At 38.5% G+C, this 22,039-nt stretch overlaps 1 protein-coding gene across 12 annotated transcripts in view; it reads right to left on the bottom strand.

The window, feature by feature from the left end:
* The window catches only part of AASDH (aminoadipate-semialdehyde dehydrogenase), a 41,808-nt gene that overhangs the window by 7,827 nt on the left and 11,942 nt on the right, over positions 1-22,039 (bottom strand). For 10 of the 12 annotated variants that reach the window (XM_032274277.1, XM_032274281.1, XM_032274276.1 and 7 more), the window contains 7 exons: positions 18,758-18,950; positions 9,296-9,537; positions 8,534-8,640; positions 7,877-8,049; positions 7,243-7,435; positions 5,217-5,332; positions 3,155-3,950 (listed from right to left, as the gene is read on the bottom strand). In XM_032274277.1, the coding sequence (XP_032130168.1) occupies positions 3,155-3,950; positions 5,217-5,332; positions 7,243-7,435; positions 7,877-8,049; positions 8,534-8,640; positions 9,296-9,537; positions 18,758-18,950 (1,820 nt within the window). Of the gene's footprint in view, positions 1-3,154; positions 3,951-5,216; positions 5,333-7,242; positions 7,436-7,876; positions 8,050-8,533; positions 8,641-9,295; positions 9,538-18,757; positions 18,951-22,039 lie in introns of those variants that run through there. The other 2 variants (XM_032274283.1, XM_032274284.1) reach the window with 2 other exon arrangements.

The following is a 22,039-nucleotide window of genomic DNA, read 5'->3' on the forward strand; positions in this document are numbered from 1 at the left end:
TACATCTATTAATTCATTTAATCCTCACAGTAAAGTAAGTACTATTAGAACCACATTTTTTAGATGGTAAAATTGAAGCACACAGAGACTAAATTACTAGGGAAAAATTTCACAGCTCATATGTAGCAGAACCAAGATTTGAATCTAAGAAGTCAAGCTCTAGAGCCTGGGCTCTTAACTAAACTGCTTTTCCCAAATTGCTGCTATGGATGAGACGACAGGGCAGGAGTCCTTGACTTTGGTGTAGTCAAAATAACCTAGCTGGAAATAGAGATGGTTCAAATCTCCAAAGTGAAGGTCACTCAGGTTCCCTGGAGATCATGATAATCAGAAGGAGACTTTGGGGACAGCTATTTAGGGCAGTTTCATTGATGCCCACTCTCTAGATGGCTCTGCCTATGGCCACTGCCACTCACTTGAGGCCCAATTCCCAATGTACTTTTTTATGCTTTTTTTTCCTGGCAATTATCACTTAGTAGCAAGAGAGTAGTGGCCAGCTCAGAGATTACAAAGAGAAATGTCCTACATAGCAGAGCACCCCAGAACTCAGCTGGGTAAAGATTTCTGTCAATTCAGTTTAATTCCAAAAGAAAATTCAGAAGAATATCTTTTTGACCTTGGATTAGGCAAAGATTGCTAAGATATGATACCAAAAAAGCATGACCTATTAAAAAAAAATAAATTGGACTTCATCAAAATAAAGAACTCCTCTTCAAAAGACACTGTGCTACTATCCTAAGAGAATAAAACGCCCCATACTGAGAGAACACATGCAAAATACATGCAGAAATTCTGTCTCCATAAAAATTACAAATATTAGCCAGGTGTGGTGGTGCATGTCTGTAGTCCCAGCTGCTCCAGAGGCTGAGGTGGGAGAATTACCTGAGCCCGGGAGTTCAAGGGTGTAGTGACCCATGTTCACACCACTACACTCCAGCCTAGGTGAAAAAGCAAAACCCTATCTCAAAAAAAAAAAAAAATGCTCAGCATCACTGGTCGCTACGTAAAGGCAAATTAAAACCACAATAAAATACCACTCATGATTTTTTCAATGGCTGTAATAAAAAGTTTAAGCTAACAATACCAAGAACTAGCAAGAATTGACTAATACCCTCTGTCTGTCCACACACTTATTCCATCCAGATTTTACAACAGAGCTTCTAAGTTAACACACTTGTGGATAATTAACATGGTTAAAAGAGTGGTTATACGAGTGATAAAAGCTTTAGGTTCCAGGCCCACAGTGAACACTATTAACAGGTAATTCCCCTTTGATCTCCCACTGAGAGGGCTATCCAGTACAAAGTTTACATAAGTAAACAGACTGGAGATAAAGTGATGTGGGGTAAGCAGACTTAAACTGGGAAGGCCTTTATTCTCTCTCTCTCTTTCCTATGCTAATGTTAATGAGGCAGCTGCCTTCGACCTGTCTCAATAAAACCTTTTGGCCTTCCAAAAAGTTTGAGACTAATCTATACTTTTCCTAATATATCTTTAATATTTTGCCAACCACCCCGAGTGAATACCAACAAAGGGGAAGAAGGGAAGAATCAAATTCAGATTCAAGGAGACTGCCGCTAGGATGGCATAAGTAGGGAAAGCTATTCATAAGCCTTTAGTCTGAAAAGCTTTGATGAAGATTCCATGAGCATGTAAAATGAAACCTAACATATTTGGCAGAGTAAAAAGAGAGTTGTAGTCAGGGGGAGATAATATACCCAGGACCCCCATATTCCTAATAAAGTAAAAGTCACCTACACCTTAATGAAACTCAGCAGCAGGTAGTAGCTAACACTTAATAAGCATTTATGAAAAAATGCTCGCTAGACATGGTGGCTCATGTCTGTAATCTCAGCACTTTGGGAGGCTGAGGTGGGCAGATTGCTTGACCCCAGGAGTTTGAGGCCAGCCTGGGCAACATGCAGAAACTCTAACTCTACAAAAAAATTCAAACATTAGCCAGGTGTGGTGGCACACCCCTAGCAATGCACCAATGGAATCATAAACAATTATCACATTTAATCCTCCCAAAAGCTTGATAAAGATTCTGGTGGTTCTAAAACATGTCCATGAATTCTTTGATGCACTTCCTTTCAAGAGGTGGAGCCTGATTCTCTTTCCCTTGAGTATGGTTTGAACTACACACTTTTTTATTTTTTGAGACAGAGTCCTGCTCTGTTTTCCCAGGCCAGAGTGCAGTGGCACAATCACCACTAACAGCAGCCTCAACCTACTGGGCTCTAGTGATCCTCCCACCTTAGTCTTCCGAGTAGCTGGGACTACAGGCATGTACTACCATGCCTGGCTGATATTTGTATTTTTTGTAGAGACAGAGTTTTTGCATGTCTCCCAGACTGGTCTTGAACTCCTGGGCTCAAGCAATCTATCCGCCTCGGCCTGTCAAAGTGTTGATATTACAGGTGTGAACCACCGCACCCAGCCGAGTTACACACTTCTAATTAACAGAAGAAAACAAAAATGATGGTATGGAATTTGGAAGTCTAGGTCATAAAAGGTACTCTCTTCCTCCTTACTTGCTCTCTCCTGGATGACTCACTCTAAGGAATGTTAGCTGCCATGTTGTAAGGGCAGACAAGCAGACTAGAGAAGGCTCATGTGGTAAGAATTGAAGCTTCCTGCCAAGAACCAGCAAAGAACTGAGGCTCTCTGCTAATAGTGATGCAAATAAGCTATCTTGGCAGATTTTCCAGCCCAAATCAAGCTTTCAGATGGCTATAGCCACGTGAAAGCCCTGAGCAGAACTGCCAGCTAAGCTGCTCCTAAATTGCTGACCCATAGAAACTATGAGACAATAAATTTGTGTTGTTCTAGGTTGTTGAGTTTTGGGGTATTTGTGATGCAGCAATAGATTTATTATTATTCCCTTTTACCCACAAGGAAGTGAAGTTCTAAGAGGTTCAGTAACTTGCTAAAGGTCACAGAGCCCGTAACAGCTATAGAACTGGGTTCAAATCCAGGGACTCTTGACCCCAAGGCCCACATTGTTAATCAGCACATGATTAACTAATACTTTTTGACAGCAACCAAACCCATCCATCATACATAGATTTTTTTTTAAGTTTAACTTGGACCTATGAAGATTATTGTATGGTAATTCAATTTAACTCCACAAACCTCAAATTCAAAAACTTACCCACCACAATAAAGCTTCCACACTTAGATACACAGGCTGAGGATTCAATTCGATCTCCCAAACTCTGTTCCCATTTCACCTTCCCAGAGTAGAAGTCAACTGCCTTCATTTTATGAGAATGGGAACCAATGTACACAGTTGTAGATGACTCATCAAAAGCAGGTATTACAACCAGCGGTGAAGCATCTACGCATTTGCCTGTGTCTGACCTCCACCTCAGATGTAACTCCATTTTCTGGGTCCCTATCGCAGGTTTCCCCTCTTCAGGAACTTTTGCAACACAGGATGGATCTTTTGACTTCCCAATAAGAACTGGAGAATTTAGGCCTTTTAAATTCTGAGTGTTGGTCTGTGAAATTGAATCAGAAGGATAGGCTGAAGAGCAATGTCCTAACTTTGGTAAAAACCTAGTAGTATTCAGAGACAAAATTTGACTCCCTCTGCTCAGTGCAACAAAAGCATTATTCTCGTTGTGGTAACTTAAAGTCCTGATGGCTTTCTGATGTAAAGATGTTCCACTGGCTTCCTCTTGATTAATGTTGCTGAGTTTCCTTTTTGTGGCACAACTCTTCCTGAATGTCACATCTTCATCTGGAAACACTGTTTGAAGGATGTGATTATAAATCTCTAAAATGGAACTGCTGAGAATCATTTCCAGAAGCCCAGGTATTGATGTCCCAACAAGTTTTTCAATCTCACTGAGGAGTCGCATGGACTTTAGTGAATCTCCACCACTATTTAAGAATCGTGACTCATCAGGAACCTTCAAAAGATTTTCTGGGAGATTCAGGGTAGACTACAGAGGAAAGAATAGAGAAATATGGCGATGTAAAGGTCTAAAACCAAAAGACTTCAACATTTACAGGTAATATATAGAGATGAGAGTAAATACATTAATAATTAGAAATATAAGCTGGGTGTTGTGCCTTACACCTGTAATCCCAGCACTTTGGGAGGCCAAGGCAGGCGGATCACCTGAGGTCGGGAGTTTGAGACCATCTGGGCATTATGGTGAAACCCCATCTCCACTAAAAACACAAAAATTAGCTGGGCATATTGGTAGGTGCCTGTAATCTCAGCTACTTGGAAGGCTGAGGCAGGAGAATTGCTTGAACCGGGTGGGTGGAGGTTGCAGTGAGCCAACACTGCGCTACTGCACTCTGGCCTGGGTGACAGAGTGAAACTCCATCTCAAAAATAATAATAATAATAACAATTAGAAATACAAAATAAATACTTTTAATAAAAATAAAGTTTTAAATTGTTTTATTTACGTTAAAGGAGATCACTGTGCTACCAATTTTGTCACAAATTCATCTAACAGTACAAAATACACTTCACTTTACAGCAGTTTTCTTACCCATAAAATTGGGACAAAAACATTTGATGTATTAAGTATATAGCCCACAAGATACCAACAGGCAATATTTCTAATATTTCTATAATATGGAAATAATTTATCTTTGGCTGCTTCATATAAATCAAAATTACTTTCCAATAATCTAAAAATGAAGTAGATGAGACTTTTAGATAACCTCTATTTTTAGACAAGTCTACACAATTACATCCTCCTTTTAGAACCCTTTAGAAAAGAAATATCTACATTTTATTTAAGAAAAATTATTAACTTATTGAGATATACGTATTTTTTAAATTCTCTCTAAAAGAACTTTGAGTTCTTTTAGAATAATGACATAAGCCCTAAGTATGACAAACAACACACTGTGCTATAGCAAGATTTGGCTATTTTCTCAGCTCGGACAAGAGTGTTACTACATTCTACAGATCCTCTTAGACAACAGTTATGTCAAAACAGGTTTTGTCTACTTACACCTTTTATGACTACTTCACTTTCAATAAATTTCTTTGTGGGGAACTTAATCTAATCTTACAGTAGAGAACCTAACCTTCATTTTAATACAAATTGGATAAATGAAGCTATACTACCTAACATCGGGGTAGCAGTAACATTGTCAGAAAATTTTATGTAACTTGTTAGGATATCATTCCTTAAAGACATAAAATAACTTCTTTATAATAATTTTGTAACTTAAAAATTGTACCTTCCACAAATACTGTAATTTTTCCCAAAGGTCCTCTTTCCCACTGAGCTTATTCTCAGATTTCAAGTTTATGTAGTTTAAATATATCTTGTTTAACTCAGAAACATCAATTTTGCCTTAATATAGAAAAGAACGAACAAATGTTTTAAAACAACATTATAAAATTTCACTCAAAGCCTTTATATCTTCATTAGCCATATACATTTTTCTTTGTACAACACAGAAATCATGTAAAGAGTTTGTTGTCGACAATCAGTTCTAAAAAGCAGTTTGATGCTACCAAGAATGTAGAGACAAACAGATGAGAAGAAGGCCAGGCATAGTGGCTCACTCCTGTAATCCCAACACTTTGGGAGGCTAGGTGTTTAAGACCAGCCTGGGCAATATAGTGAGACCCTGTCTCTACAAAACATTTAAAAATTTGCCTGTAGTCCTAGCTACTCGGGAGGCTAAGATGAGAGGATCACTTGAACCAGGAAGTTGAGGCTGCAGCAGTGAGCCCTTATTGCACTGCACTCCAGCTTGGGTAAAGAAGTGAGACCCTGTCTCAAAAAAAAATAAAGGAGCTAGTATTTATCCAATTTATCGCAATTTCAAGAGTTAAAGAAATAGTTCCATTAAATGAGCAACCACTGCATTTTAAAGTGTATAGCATATAAAAATGAAATTGGGAAGGCAATATAATATGGTGACTAAGATTATATATTTTTAAGTCAAACAGTCCTAGATAGACAAAACAGACAATAATAAAATTAAAATAAAAAAGTCCTAGATAGAGTATCAATTTTATCACTGCAATAGGTTAATTGTATGTGTCAATGTGGGTGGACCACAGGGTGCCCAGATTGAACATTTTTCTGGGTGGGTCTGTGAGGGTGCTTCTGGATAAGATTAGCATATGAATCTAACTAAGGTCTCAGTAAAGCAGATTGGGCATCATCCAATCTGTTGAGAGCCAAAACAGAAAAAAGGCAGAGAAAGAAAGAATTTGCACCCTTTTTCTTTTTTTTGAGACAGGGTCTCACTCTGTTGCCCAGGCTGGAATGCAGTGGCACAACCTTGGCTTACTGCAACCTCTCCCTCCTGGGTTCAAGTGAGCCTCCCATCTCAGCCTCCCAAGTAGCTGGGACTACAGGCGTGCACCACCAGGCTCAGCTACTTTTTTTTGTATTTTTAGTAGACATGGTTTCACCATTTTGGCCAGGCTGGTCTCAAACTCACAACCTCAGTGATCCTCCACCTTGGCCTCCCAAAGTGCTGGAATTATAGGCATGAGTCACTGCGCCTGGCCTGCACCCTTTTTCTTGCATCACTGTTTAAGCTAGAACATCTCATCTCCTCCTGTCCTCAAACCAGGATTTATATCATCCACTCCCCTGATTGTCAGGCCTTAGGACTCAGACTGAATATACCATTGACTTTCCTAAGTCTCTAGCTTGTCAAAAGCAGATTATTAGACTTCTTAGCTTCCATAATTGCATGGGTCAATTCCTGACAATAAATCTTTTATATATCTATATATTGGTTCTGTTTCTCTGGAGAACCCTGACTACTATACTAATATAATCACTAACTAGCAAAATGATTTTTGGAAAATTACTTAACCTCTTTTTTTTTTTTTTTTTTTTTTTTTGACATGGGGGTCTTGCTAAGTTGCCAAGGCTGGAGTACAATGGTTATTTGCAGGCACAAACAGCACACTGTACCACCAAACTCCTGGCCTCAAGCCATTCTCCACTTTAGCTTCCCTGAGTGGCTGAAACTGCAGGCGCTCACCACCTTGCCCCACCTAATTACTTAACCTCTTTAAGCCTTATTTTCCTCATCTGTATATAGGAATAATATCACCTACGCACAGGATTTTCTGAAAATAAAATGAACTAATTATATAAAGCATTCAAAAGAGGGTCTATCACAATACATACTAGTATCATTTATCAAAATAATAAAGATTTATGTGACCATTAAGCTAGTTTTGAATACAATTAGTATTATTTGGCACTGAAACATATCTGCTTTAAATTACCGTGGGATGTAAATGGTAGAGTATCAATCAATACAAGCTCATCCGGAATTGCATGACTTGGAAGATGTTTCTGCAGTTCTTTAAAGATGTAATCTTTTACTAAAGCATCTTTAGATACCATGAAGAGAATTAATTTTTCCTGATTATACCACGTAACGGCACAAGACTCCACTTGCTGAAGCTCTTCAGCAACCTATAAGAGAGATTATCCCAATTTGCCAATGAGGATATTTACAAACAAGCTTCCTAAAAGCTTACTTTTTTATGTCTGAAATCACAACAGTTGAATTTAGTTTTGGAATATACTGGAGATTTTTTTTTAATTATTTTTTACTGTTAGTATTACTTGCACATAGGGTTCACAATATTTTTCAAAATAATAGGTCCTAAAGCAAAATAAGCCAGTTTCATTTCACAAATATCAAAATACAATTTGTCACTTATTTAAAGTATAACTATCTCTTCATGCTGGGGATAAGGGGCACACTGAATTATTAATATATTTTATTGTAATTTAACACTAACACAAAAATGACAGGTATAAATAATACAGACCCCTGGCATAGAAAATTGGTGGTGACTGCTTCTAATACCTACATATCTGAATAGATACTTAATATTTAAATAGTTTTACCTGTTGTACAAGTTCAATGTTAAGACGTTTGCCATGACGTTTGATCTGACTATCCTTTCGTCCCAGAAAAAATATCTCTCCATCTTTCACAGTCACAAAGTCTCCTGTGGCTCGCATTGTGCCAAGTGGTACTGTCACTTCATCATCAAGAAAACACACTCTGTTTCTGCCACCTTCCCAAGATATAAACACAATGTCATAAAAATCCAAGGGAAATATATTAAAAACCATCAAATCAATAGCATCACCCAAAGTTCAGTGACTAAACTTCAAAATTTAAATATTAAAAGGAGGCTCATTTTAAAATGCTATCTGATAAAATCAGACATAAAAAGTTCAGTAAATAAGCAGAGATAAAATGAAATGTATTTCTTAAAATTTATGGAATTAAAAAATTCTTAGACTGATTAAATTTTGCTTATAAATATAAATATGAAGATCCAAGTTACAGTTTCTAAATTACCTTTATTAGTGTATTACAAATTATCTGAAATAATTATTGTAACTTATTTGATATTTCATGACTATGAATGAGATTAAAAACTATCACTGAAAAGCATGAGATAGGCATATGAAAAACAGGAAAATAATAAAATTAACACATCAGATCTTTTTTCTTGAAAAAAATAAATTCCCAATCAACAAATATAAAACAACCTAAAAATACTTGGCCACTGCCTTCTTGAATTGTGAAGCCATTAGTATCTCTAACTTCAACTACTGTTCCAAGAAGTGGAAATCCCAGGTGTACAGGCAATTCACATCTATGAAAATAAGACCCAGAGCAGATTTGAAAGTTTTCATTAGAATATTTTCCAATATATTTAAATCATACTGTATCAAAGAAAAAAAGTTTGTTATGCTATAATTCAAAGACTGACAAGAGGAAAAGGTTAGGTGGAAAGGTTATCATGTTATTAATTACTATTTAGTACAAAATGTTGTAGCAGTATCTTGGCACTAGCTATAGTAGGGAAGGTTCTGGATTCCCAACTTAAAATATTCTATACAATCAGCTGGGCACAGTGGCTCAAGCCTGTAATCCAAGTACTTTGGGAGGCCGAGGTGGGCGGATCACGAGGTCAAGAGATCGAGACCATCCTGGCCAACATGGTGAAACCCCATCTCTACTAAAAATACAAAAATTAGCCAGGCGTGGTGGTGCACGCCTGTAATCCCAGCTACTCAGGAGGCTAAGGCAGGAGAATCGCTTGAATCCAGGAAGCAGAGGCTGCAGTGAGCGGAGATCGCGCCACTGCACTCCAGCCTGGACAACAGAGCAAGGCTCAAAAAAAAAAAAAAATCAGATACAATCGTGTTTCTAAAATTATTACCCCAGTGCTTATCAAAAACACTGTCAATGTTAAGATCCTAGAAATATAGTGTCTCTTCTCTGTACAATATAATGAAAACCCTTACTTTAAAGTAGAGTTAAGAATCTTCTCTGGAATCCTATAAATAGTCGCCCAACTTGATACCTCTGTGATACCATAAACATTAAATATTTGTGTTTTATTGCCTTCTCCTCTCCAGCTTCTGAGAACTGTCAATGATGGAAACACTTCACCACCAAGGGCTAATACTCGAAGAGAAGTAGTGGCTGACAAAACAGTTGACTTGATAAGCTGAGATCCAAATCTTCTAAGCAATGTTGGTGTTGCCTGTAGATACATTAAAAATTATTTATTTATTTCCCTTCACTTCTTTAAAAAAGTAAGCATTGTAGTTATTATTTCAAAGTTAACGTTTAGAGCCCACATGGAAATTAAGGCTGTGTTTAATAAATGGGAAATCCCATTTGGAAAACTACTGGTGCAACATTATCTTCATTAAAAAAAATTTTTTTTTGCCGGGCGCAGTGGCTCAAGCCTGTAATCCCAGCACTTTGGGAGGCCGAGGCGAGTGGATCACAAAGTCAAGAGACTGAGACCATCCTGGTCAACACGGTGAAACCCCGTCTCTACTAAAAATACAAAACATTAGCTGGGCATGGTGGCGCATGCCTGTAATCCCAGCTACTCAGGAGGTTGAGGCAGGAGAATTGCGTGAACCCAGGAGGCAGAGGTTGCGGTGAGCCGAGATCACGCCCTTGCACTCTAGCCTGGGTAACAAGAGTGAAACTCCGTCTCACAAAAAAAAAAAAAAGTTTTTTTTTGAGACAGGGTCTCACTCTGTTGCCCAGGCTGGAGTGCAGTGGCATGATCACCACTCAATGCAGCCTCAACCTTCCAGGCCCAAATGATCCTCCGACCTCAGCCTCCTGAATAGCTGGGACTACAGGCACATACCACCACCCCTAGCTAATTTTTCAAATTTTTTGTACAGATGGGGCCTGTGTTCCCCAGGCTGGTCTTGAATTCCTGCGCTCAAACAGTTCTCCTACCTTGGCCTCCCAAAGCACTAGGATTACAGATGTGAGCCACCATGACTGGCCCAACATTATCTTCCTAATGTGGATATCAGTTACGCTTTAGAAAAAAACTTAAGCAAAAATATTACTTATGTTTCATCATACAGTTTACACAAAAAGATTTAAGGATAAAAAGAACAAAAGCTATAAAATCAATTTATATTTCCTTTCTAACTCTGTACAAAAAGTATATAAAAGGGTTTAAAAATGTGCCTAAGTAAAACAATAATGAATAGGATTTATACCAACAGCTTTATTGAGGTATAACTGACATATAAACTATTTTAAGTATACAATTTAATATGTTTTGATATATGTATATACTAGTAAAACCATCACCACAATCAAAATAATGAACATAACTGTCTTAGTCGATTCAGATTACTGTAACAAAAATACTGTAGACTGGGTAAGAAATGCAGTGCTCATGGTTCTGGAGACGGGGAAGTCCAGATCAAGGTGTGGGCAGACTTAGTGTCTGGTGAGCACTCTACTTCATAGATGGTACCTTCTTGCTGTGTTCTCACGTGTAGAAGGGATTAATACACAACCTCAGGTTTCTTTTATAAGAGCACGAATCTCATTTATGAAGTTTCTACCCTCCTAAAGGCCTCACATCTTAATACCAACAGATTGGGGATTAGATTTGAACATGAATTCTGGAGAGACACAAACATTCAGATGACAGCAATATTCATCACTCTCAAAATTACCTGTGTACCACTGTAAGTCTTCTCTCCAACTGGATCCCTTTATCCAGACATCCACTGATCTATTTTCTGTCACCATAGATCAGAATAATCTTGTATAATTCCATTAATATAAATTATATAGAATTGTACATAATTATAAATGGAAATTATATATTTCATTTATATAATGGAATCAGAAAATAGTCCGTTTTGACCTGGCTTCTTTCATTCTACATAATAGATACAATTCATCTATGCTGCTAAGTATATCAACAGTTCATTCCTTTTTATTGCTAAGTGGCATTTTATCACATGGATCAGGACTGGGTTTCACAGTTCCATATAAAATTTAAGATCAGCTTATTCATTTCTACCAAAAAAGCCCACAGCACTTTGCTAGGAAGTGTGTTTAATTTACAGATCAATTTGGGGAGAAATGCAAACTCAACAATATTAAAACTTCTAATCTATAAAGACAAAATGTTATTTAGGTCTCTAATTTCTATAAACAATGTTTTATAGTTTTCACTGTACAAATCTTGCTCTTTAGCTTTATTCCTATTTTACTGTTTTTGATGCTAGTATAAATATTATCTTAATTTCACTTTTAGCTATTTCTTTTATATACATATACTAAATATGCATGTACAAATATAAAATACAAATGATTTTTGTATATTGATCTTCTATCCTCCAACCTGACTAAACTTTATTATTGCTAGCAGTTCTCCTCACCACCCCAACCCCCAACAAAATTTTCTATATACAAGATCACACCACCTACATATAAAGAGAGTTGTACTTCCTCCTGTCCAACATAAGTACCTTTAATATTTTTCCTTCTTGCCTTATTGTACTGGCAAGAACCACTAGAATGTTAAAGTGGCAAAGGCAAACATGCTGGCCTTGTTTCCAATCTTAGGGTCAAAGCATTCAATCTTGAGTATGGTGTCATATTAGCTGCGGTTCTATTGTTGGAGCCCCTCTTCATACTGGAGAACTTCCCTTTTATTCCTAGTTGTTGGGAGCTTTTTAAAAAATCATAAATGGGTGTTAGATTTGCCAAATTCTTTCTCTGCATATATTAAGATAGGTATATGCTTTTTGTTCATTATTCTTTATGCTGTATATATCATCGATAATTTCTGGATGTTAAACCAAACACGCATTCCTGGGATAAATCCCACATGGTCACCTTTAAATTTACTGAGACTTGTTTTGTGGCTTAGCATATGACTTATTCTATGAAATGTGCCAATGTGCTTAAAAAGAATTCTGCAATCACTGGATAGAATGTTCTGTATATGGCATTTGGTTGGTAATGTTGTTCAAGTCTTCGATATCATACTTGCTGATTTATGTCTAGTTTTTCAACCAATTATTGAAAGTGGGGTATTAAAATCTCCAACTACTGAGTTGTCTATTTATGTTTTCAATTTTGTCCATTTTTGTTTCAGGTATTTGGAAGCTCTATTTTTAGGTGGATATACATGTATAATTGTTACATCTTTTTTTTTTTTTTTTTTTAAGAATGGGTTTCACCATGTTGGTCAGGCTGGTCTTGAACTCCCGACCTCAGGTGATCCACCCACCTTGGCCTCCAAAGTGCTTGGATTACAGGAGTGAGCCACCACGCCAGGCCTAATTGTTACATCTTACTGATGTAACAATGTACTTATTGATGTACTGACAATCTTATCCTTATAAAATTGTTATTGTTTTGTTTTTGTTGTTTTTTTTATTGCCAGTACATTTCTTTGTTAGTAACCTGCCTGGACTAAATCCTCTAGTATATTTGGCCACTGATGTTGCTACTTAGTTGTTTATTAAAAAAATATATGTTCTTTTTAGTTGGAGTTCCTATGGGTCATCCCATGTGTAGAGAGAAAGTGATCAATCAATGATCACTAGACAGATGGCCCAAGTGTGGACTGTCCAAATGTAGACAGTCTATCAAGTCATTGGTTGGATAAACAACTTGAATTTTAATTCAGAAAAAATGATTTAAGGTCATGGCTTGTAAAATATTTACAAAGTAGAATGACTCTACATCCCAGTAGGTACTTACTATCCCAAATCTGTATGTGGATAGGGGAGCTCAGTCAAAGTTCAGGTACTTTCAAGCCTGATCCATCTTTTATTTTCTATGGGCCCTTTTGTGTCTCTTACGTGCATGCACACAGCCTCAGGTTCAGTCAGGAGTTGCATCGGCCCTCTGGTCCCTGATTCACACGAGTGTAACCTCAGCCAGGAATATGCTTATCCCACCACCACTGCAATCTCAGGCTAGAGGAGCTGTTGACCTCTCAGGCTAGGGAGCTGTAGGGCTCCCTACCGGCCTACTTCAAGATCATCATTTCCATAATGCTACTACTGGTCGTGGGCATTACTGACTATTATAAATTAAGTGAGCCCTTTCAAACAGAAAGAATCTGTGTGATGACTGAATTGAGACAGGGATGATAGGAGCAGACCCATACCAGAATGCCACGAAGTTCCATTATTTTCACATAAAATTCGGCATTTTTAAAAAACATAAACATTTCTAAGATTGCTATATGTCTTTGGTTGATTTCCAAATGTTGAAATGCTTGGTTTTTTTTCTATTTTGTCCAGCTTTATAGTTGCTTTTTTGGGAAAGAGGATCTGTTAATCTCTTCACTTGGCCAGAGCCAAAAGTCTCTTGGAAGTAAAGATTTTTAAATAATTTCTTTCAATGAAATCTAAGAAGTCATAATAGAAAACTTGAATTTTAATTCAGAAAAATGATTTAAGGTCATGGCTTGTCAAAACCTTTACATAGTAGAATGATTCTATACCCTCGAAGGTACTTATGTCCCAGTTAAGATTCTGGTTTTGGGCCGGGCGCGGTGGCTCACGCCTATAATCCCAGCACTTTGGGAGGCCGAGGCGGGTGGATCACAAGGTCAAGAGATCGAGACCATCCTGGTCAACAAGGTGAAATCCCATCTCTACTAAAAATACAAAAATTAGCTGGGCATGGTGGCGCGTGCTTGTAGTCCCAGCTACTCGGGAGGCTGAGGCAGGAGAATTGCTTGAACCCAACAGGTGGAGGTTGCAGTGAGCCAAGATCGTGCCATTGCACTCCAGCCTGGGTAACTAGAGCGAAACTCCATCTCAAAAAAAAAAAAAAAAAGATTCTGGTTTTTAATAATAAATTATGATGACAACACTATAAAGCATCCTAAATCATGCTCTTAACTGTTATGCCAAGAGGTTTATTGTACTGAAAATCTCTTGTCAAAATAAAGGCTCAAATGGTCCTGGCTCTTCATTTTTCACTAAGCCAAATTTCAGTGTTCTGGCCTAACTTCTGTAAGGATAATATCAACTTTGAACTCAACAAATAAATGCACATCTATGATATTCAGCAAGATTGGAAAAAAAAAAAAAAATGGAGGCCAGGCGCGGTGGCTCATGCCTATAATCCCAGCAATTTGGAAGGCTGAAGCAGGTGGATCACTTGAGGTCAGGAGTTTGAGACCAGCCTAGTCGACATAGTGAAATCCTATGTCTACTAAAAATACAAAAATTAGCCGGCTGTGGTGGCACATGCCTGTATTCCCAGCTACTCGGGAGGCTGAGGCAGGAGAATCACTTGAACCCAAGAGATGGAGGTTGCAGTGAGCTGAGTACACAACACTGTACTCCAGCCTAGGTGACAGAGTGAGATTCTGTCTCAAAATAAATAAATAAATAAATAAATGGAAATACTTTTCAGATACTCATAAACCGAAATGATAAACTGAGGGGCAGAATACAAGTCAGCATCCTTTGCTAGTAAATCATTCTAGACATACAAAAATGAGACTTAGTAGATAATAGAAAAAACAGGGAATGTTAAAGCTTCTTCCAAGTTTTTTAAGGAAAACTCAGGAAAAATGGAAAACATTATTATGCTGACCTATTCCTAGGTACCAACCTAATATTTTACTCTAACATGTTTTACTTTTAGACCATAAATGGTGGCTTATGCCTATAGTAATCCTAGCACTTTAAGAGGCTGAGGTGGGAGGATCACTTGAGCCCAGGAGTTCAAGACCAGCCTGGGCAACACAGGGAGAACCTGTCTCTACAAAAGATTTAAAAAATTAGCCAGGCATGATGGCATGCACCTGTGGTCCCAGCTACTTGGAAGGCTGAGGTGAGAGGATCACTTGAGCCCCAGATGTCAAGGTTGCAGTGAGCTGTGAGCGCACCACTACTGCACTCCAGCCTGGGTGACAAAGGAAGACTCTGTCTCAAAAAACAAAGTTTTAAAGGGCATCAAGTTTAAATAATATAACTTTGTTACCCAGAGCATATAAATAAAAAATGTCCAAATATATTTTAGTTTTGTAATAAACCAAAAATCAATCCTTTCTTTCCCAAGAAACCTCTTATTCCTGAAACAAATAAGAGAGGTCTTTAATTTTCTCCAAAGCTTAGTCTATTTCGCTTTGGGGCCTTTTCCCCCCAAAGTAACTCAAGATATTCTACTCTTTTCAATTTTCAAGGCTTTAGTAGTATGTGTTTGACAGCTTTTTCTTTTTTTCTTTTTTTTTGAGACTGAGTCTTACTTACTCTGTTGTCCAGGCTGGAGTGCAGTGGCATAAGCTGGGCTCACTGCAACCTCCACCTTCTGGATTCAAGAGATTCCCCTGCCTCAGCCTCCTGAGTAGCTGGGATTACAGGTATGCACAACATGATCGCTAATTTTTGTATTTTTAGTAGAGATGGTGTTGTGCCATGTTGGCCAGGCTGGTATGGAACTCCTGACCTCAGGTGATCCGTCCGCCTCGGCCTTCCAAAGTGCTGGGATTACAGGCGTGAGCCACCGTGCCTGGCCTTGACAGCTTTTAAGATCCCTGCTTCATGTCCAATTAGGTCTGGGTAAGGTTTTAATTATAAATAAAATCTGTCTAAGGAGCGCTTTAGTAAATAAAAACTGTATATATATTAAAGCAAAAATCCTTGATGACTTATACATCATTTGAAAGAAACCGGATTTAGGAGAGAGAAGATGAACGCTGACAACACAGCTAAAATTCAGTATAAGAAAAGGCATGTGCCTTACACAAAGGAAAGGACAGCCTGTCAGCTTCTATATCTCTCCTCCTTACTCAAACCAAGTCAAATGTGATCTGCTGATAATATTCCCAATAACTATTATTAGCTAAATAAAATCACCATGAAACTATATGAAAAATTTGTCATGTTCTTATAACAGGAAGTTTCTATCAATTTCTCAGAAAAATCTGATCTCAAAAAGGTTAAAAACTGCTAAAGTAAATTTATCTGCGATTGTGCTAAAACATCAAACAAGAGGATGAGACTTAAAGAGGTAGAATTCGTTGACCTAACATAGAAGGAAAGTCTCCTTCCCTTTTAGTAACTATCAACCAAATCTATCAAGCAACTTTGCAAACATTCCCTGAGAAACATGCTCCTTGAATTTTACAGGTAAATAAAACAGTTGGCCGGGCGCGGTGGCTCACGCCTATAATCCCAGCACTTTGGGAGGCCGAGGTGGGAGGATCACGAGGTCAAGAGATCGAGACCATCCTGGTCAACAAGGTGAAACCTCGTCTCTACTAAAAATACAAAAATTAGCTGGGCATGATGGTGCGTGCCTGTAGTCCCAGCTACTCGGGAGGCTGAGACAGGAGAATTGCTTGAACCCAGGAGGCAGAGGTTGCAGTGAGCCAAGATCGTGCCATTGCACTCCAGCCCGGGTAACAAGAGCGAAACTCCGTCTCAAAAAAAAAACAGTTACAGTAATATCTTACCCAGATCCACTGAATTCACAGAATGACTCACTAACAGATGAGAATTTTTATCCACTGACACTAACAAGCCACACTGTTTGTGTTCAATTTATACGTATACATGCATTGGGATGAAAAACATTGCCTTAAAAAAGTTCAAAGTATCAAATTTTGTTTTTGTAGCAGAAATGTAATATCCTCTCAATTCTCATTATCCTGGATAATAACCTGATAATTGTAGTTTATCAAAATAGAAAGTGGAGGCCAGGCGTGGTGGCTCACACCTGTAATCCCAGGACTTTGGGAGTCCAACACAGGCGGATTGAGGAGTTCAAGACCAGGAAGCCAGCAGTTTGAGACCAGCCTGACCATCGTTGTGAAATACCGTCTCTACAATACAAAAATTAGCTGGGCATGGTGGTACACGCCTATAATCCCAGCTATTCGGGAGGCCAAGGCACAGAATCTCTTAAACCCAAAAGACAGAGATTGCAGTGAGCTGAAGTCGCACCACTGTACTCCAGGCTGGGCGATATGAGTGAGACTCTGTCTCAAAAAAAAAAAAAAAAAAAAAAGACAATGGACACTAATAATTAAGATGCACATACATATGCACATAGGTACACAAATATAACACACTATGGTCTGAATCGTTCGTGTCTCCGCCTCAAATTTGTATGTTGAAATCCTAACTCTCAAGCCAGGCACAGCGGCTCATGCCTGTAATCCCAGAACTTCAGACACTGAGGCAGGAGGATCACTTAAGGCCAGGAGTTTGAGACCAGCCTGGCCAACATGGTGAAGCCCTGTCTCTACTAAAAATACAAAAATTAGCTGGGTGTGATGGTGGGCGCCTGTAATCCCAACTACTCAGGAGACTAAGGCATAAGAATCACTTGAACTGGGAGGCGGAGTGAACCAAGACCATGCCACTTAATTCCAGCCTGAATGACACAGCAATTCTGTCCAAAAAAAAAAAAAAGCAAGCAAGCAGGCAAGCAATCCTAACTCTCAAGGCAATGGTATTAGTATTAGGAGGTGGGGGCTTTATGAAGTGATTAGGTCCTGCAGGTAGAGGCCTCATGAATGAGATTAGTGCCCTTACAAAACCTTTTCCATCATGTGAAGACCCAGTAAAAAGACAGCAGTCTAATGAATCAACGAGCAGGCCCCTCACCAGAGATCAAATCTACTGATGACTTAATCTTTGACTTCCCACCTCCAGAACTGCAAGAAATAAAAATCTGTTGTTTATAAGCTACCCAGTTTATGGTATTTTATTACAGCAGCCTGAATGGACTCATATACACACACAATCAGGAACTAAGCTACACTGTCTCATTTAATTCTATTTGAGAGGGGTATTATTTCCATTTACAGATAAAACCTAAGGTTTACAGCAGTTAAACACTTAACTAAGATATTTACATATTATGATATGCATATAATATAGCTAATTCTCTAGTACCTTTAACTACATACAATGTAGTAACTTAAGACTTGTGTACCAGTCATACACTTGTGTACCTGCATGACCTAATCACCAGTCAGATACACATTTAAATAACATTTTAAAAGGCCAGATTTTGAAAATACTTGTTTCTGTAGGTTAATGTAAAGTATATTGATGTAAAAATAAGAAAATTTATATTCCTAACTTGATTATATTTTAATTTTAGACTAGCTCTTCATAAGAAACACAATATACATAGATTTTAAGACAGAAGAAGCAGCCTATCCTTCTCAAATCCAACAAATTTGAGTCAAAGTAAAGGTCCTCTTGTTATTACAGTATGCACAAAATATACGGTAAAATAATTTTCTAGGCAGATTCACTTATCTTTTTTCATTTTCAAATTTTAAAAAGTCACATCAGGAGGAGACAGCCCTTGATAATCTAACCAGATTATATTAAACCATTGTAAAGAACTACAGGAATAAAAACTATTCTCCAAAACACTTAAAATATTGAAAAATGATTAAAAAAAAATTCACTGCTACTAAAATGTACCTGCAAAACAGTCACTCTATGATGGGAAAAGAGAACAGTGGCTAATTTTGATGGAAGCAACTTGATAGAAGTTGGTACAATAAGCAGAGAGGCACCACTTGATAGAGCGAGAAATATTTCCACAACAGAAGGATCAAAGGTCAGAGGTGAAGCCAGAAACAAAACATCTTCTTGTGTGATGTCAAAAAGTACCCTAAGGCAAAACAGAAAGCAGTTATGAGAAACGTCAAACATTCAGGAAGCACACACCCTAAAAAATTGTTTATGGTATTCAAGTTTCTAAATGTTGGCCAGATTTTATTCTCTCTTAGATTAGCCAAAATGGTGCTATCAAAATTCAGGAAATCTTCTTAATAAAAGGAAGAATTAACAGCCATTTAAAGCAATATACATGTTTTACCAGACATATTTTATCATTTGTGATGACTTTCGATGTGTCACCTTGATTGAACTACTGTCCCCGGAATTCCCTCTCTAGTATGTTTCCTGTTAGGGAAGGAGACAAGGGATATTCTCTCAAGAGCCGAAGAACAGAAAGGAGACTGCTGCTTAGGAGCACACACGTCTTCTTCAAGCAGTTATTGAAGCAAACCCTGTAGTCCCTAATCAGCGGATATACTTAATCAAAGAGGACATTATTCAGGGTTGGCTGGATTTACTTGGAAGGCCTTTAGGAGAGGTTTTAGGCATTCTCTGAAAAAGAAACCCAAAGAGCAGCTGGGTCTCCAATTAAACTCCCTTCCCCCAAATCTGATTTCACCTGGGGTCAGTCTCGTGACCACGGGATTCCAGCCTGCTTGGAATCACCTCTTCCTGACTGATCCCTACGGACTTTAGACTTGCTTAGCCAGCTCCCACAATTGTGTAAACCAATTTCTTATAATCAATCCCTGATCTAAATCCTGGTTCTGCTTGTCTGGTAGAATCCTTATTCTGTCATACTTATTCAGTGATGCTTAATAGAAACTTCTGACTCCCCTTTCTTACTATTTAGCATTTTCTCTCAGTATCCGAACAAAAAGCAGAATAAGAATATATGTGGTTAGGCTATTATAGAGCATAGACTCATTGTTAGGCCTATGGCACTATTTTAATTTGAACACACAAACCCTACTATACCTAAGAGCAGGGATTACCTTAATTTCAAAAGAGCTTCAAATATGGTATAAAGATTTTAAAACTCTAACTATGTTTATGGTGTCAAGGGTAAAATTAAAAACTCATTTTATGTTAAAGGTGTAGGGGTCAAAAGACTGTGATACTTTTCCTCCCTATTGTAAGGCTCACAGCCAACACTCCTATAAATAAAAGTTTAAGAAAAGCATGACAAATTTATTTAATCAAAGTTTTATGAAATACGGGAGGCTTCGGAATGAAGACCCAAAGACCCAAGGGAAAAGTTCCACTTTAATGCTTAGATTCAATAGAGTGGACAGCTGTGTAGAAATGTGATTGGACAGAAGGGAATGAGTAATAAACTGAGTGGGGAAATCCAGCAAGGCCTGTCTTTTAAATCCTTGGCCTCTCTGTGTGGCATTTCTTCCACCTAGGTATAGGGCAGGACCCCTTCTGGAATTAGTCTTATGTTCTACTTTCAGACAAGGTAAGAACAATTTCTTTACAGCCAATTGTTACATATAAAGGTTGGAGTAATATTTCTATATTTATAGTTTTTTAGATTTTTTTTTTTTTTTTTTTGAGACAGTCTCATTCTGTCACCCAGGCTGTAGTGGTGCAATCTTGGCTCACTGCAACCTCTGCCTCCTGGGTTCAAGTGATTCTCCTACCTCAGCCTCCAGAGTAGCTGGGACCATAGGCATGCACTACCACATCCAGCTAATTTTTTTGAATTTTCAATAGAGACAGGGTTTCAACCATGTTAGTTAGGCTGGTCTCGAATTCCTGACCTCAAATGATCCATCCACTTTCACCTCCCAAAGTGCTAGGATCACAGGCATGAGCCACTGTGCCCGGCCTCTAGGTTTTATGACTGTCTTTGAGGGAGAGGGGTTCAGTTTCTATGGCCTGCCTTGGGGAGAAAAGGAAGCAAGAGAAAGAAGAGGAGGAGAAGGTCTGAAACAGACTTTACTTCTGAAGGCCTTCCAATGTCCTTCAGTTCAAAGTACTTAGCATGCCAAAGTGCCATACACTGGGGTATCATTTTCTGAGTCCAACAAAGGCTACCCTCAAACTTCAAGTTTCAGAGGAATTATTCTTCACATATATTATCTAGCTTCCTACTTAGGTATTCAGGGGAGAGCAAACTTTGTTTTTTTTTTTTTTTTTTTTTTGAGACGGAGTTTCACTCATGTTACCCAGGCTGGAGTGCAATGGCGCAATCTCGGCTCACTGCAACCTCCGCCTCCTGGGTTCAGGCAATTCTCCTGCCTCAGCCTCCTGAGTAGCTGGGATTACAGGCACGCACCACCATGCCCAGCTAATTTTTTGTATTTTTAGTAGAGACGGGGTTTCACCATGTTGACCAGGATGGTCTCGATCTCTTGACCTCGTGATCCACCCGCCTCAGCCTCCCAAAGTGCTGGGATTACAGGCTTGAGCCACCGCGCCCGGCCTAAGGGGAGAGCAAACTTTCTAACTTGCTTCCAATGAAGCTTAAATTCTGAGAATATTTTTAGTTTCTCAGTTCTATGAACAAAAATGGGCAAGATTACACATGCAATGAAGGATAAATGCTCCAGGTAGTTCATTTCAAGAAAGCAGTGTAAGATGCATTCAATATAAGAAAAGTTGGAAAAAAAAAAAAAAGAGAGACAAATTTTAAAGGAAGACAAAAGGTGGAATGCAACACGTTTAAACATATTACTTGTGAAGCTTAGGCTGGGTATCTAACATATTGTTTCTCATTTTCCCAACCACCATATGAAGCAAGTATGATTATGTGGGAATGTAACTCAGAACCCAAGTTGGTATGAATATTATTTTAAGGTAAAAACATTTGAGGCAAGGCGCGGTGGCTCACACCGGTAATCCCAGCACTTTGGAAAGCTTAGGCAGGCCGATCACCTGAGGTCAGGAGTTTGAGACCAGCCTGGCCAAAATGGTGAAGCCCCATCTCTATTAAAACTATTAAAGGCCGGGCACGGTGGCTCAAGCCTGTAATCCCAGCACTTTGGGAGGCCGAGGCGGGTGGATCACGAGGTCAAGAGATCGAGACCATCCTGGTCAACATGGTGAAACCCCGTCTCTACTAAAAATACAAAAAATCAGCTGGGCATGGTGGCACGTGCCTGTAATCCCAGCTACTCAGGAGGCTGAGGCAGT

Source organism: Sapajus apella, unplaced genomic scaffold, assembly GCF_009761245.1.
Source record: "Sapajus apella isolate SASKATOON/1434 unplaced genomic scaffold, GSC_monkey_1.0 scaffold5, whole genome shotgun sequence".
Lineage (NCBI taxonomy): Eukaryota > Metazoa > Chordata > Mammalia > Primates > Cebidae > Sapajus > Sapajus apella.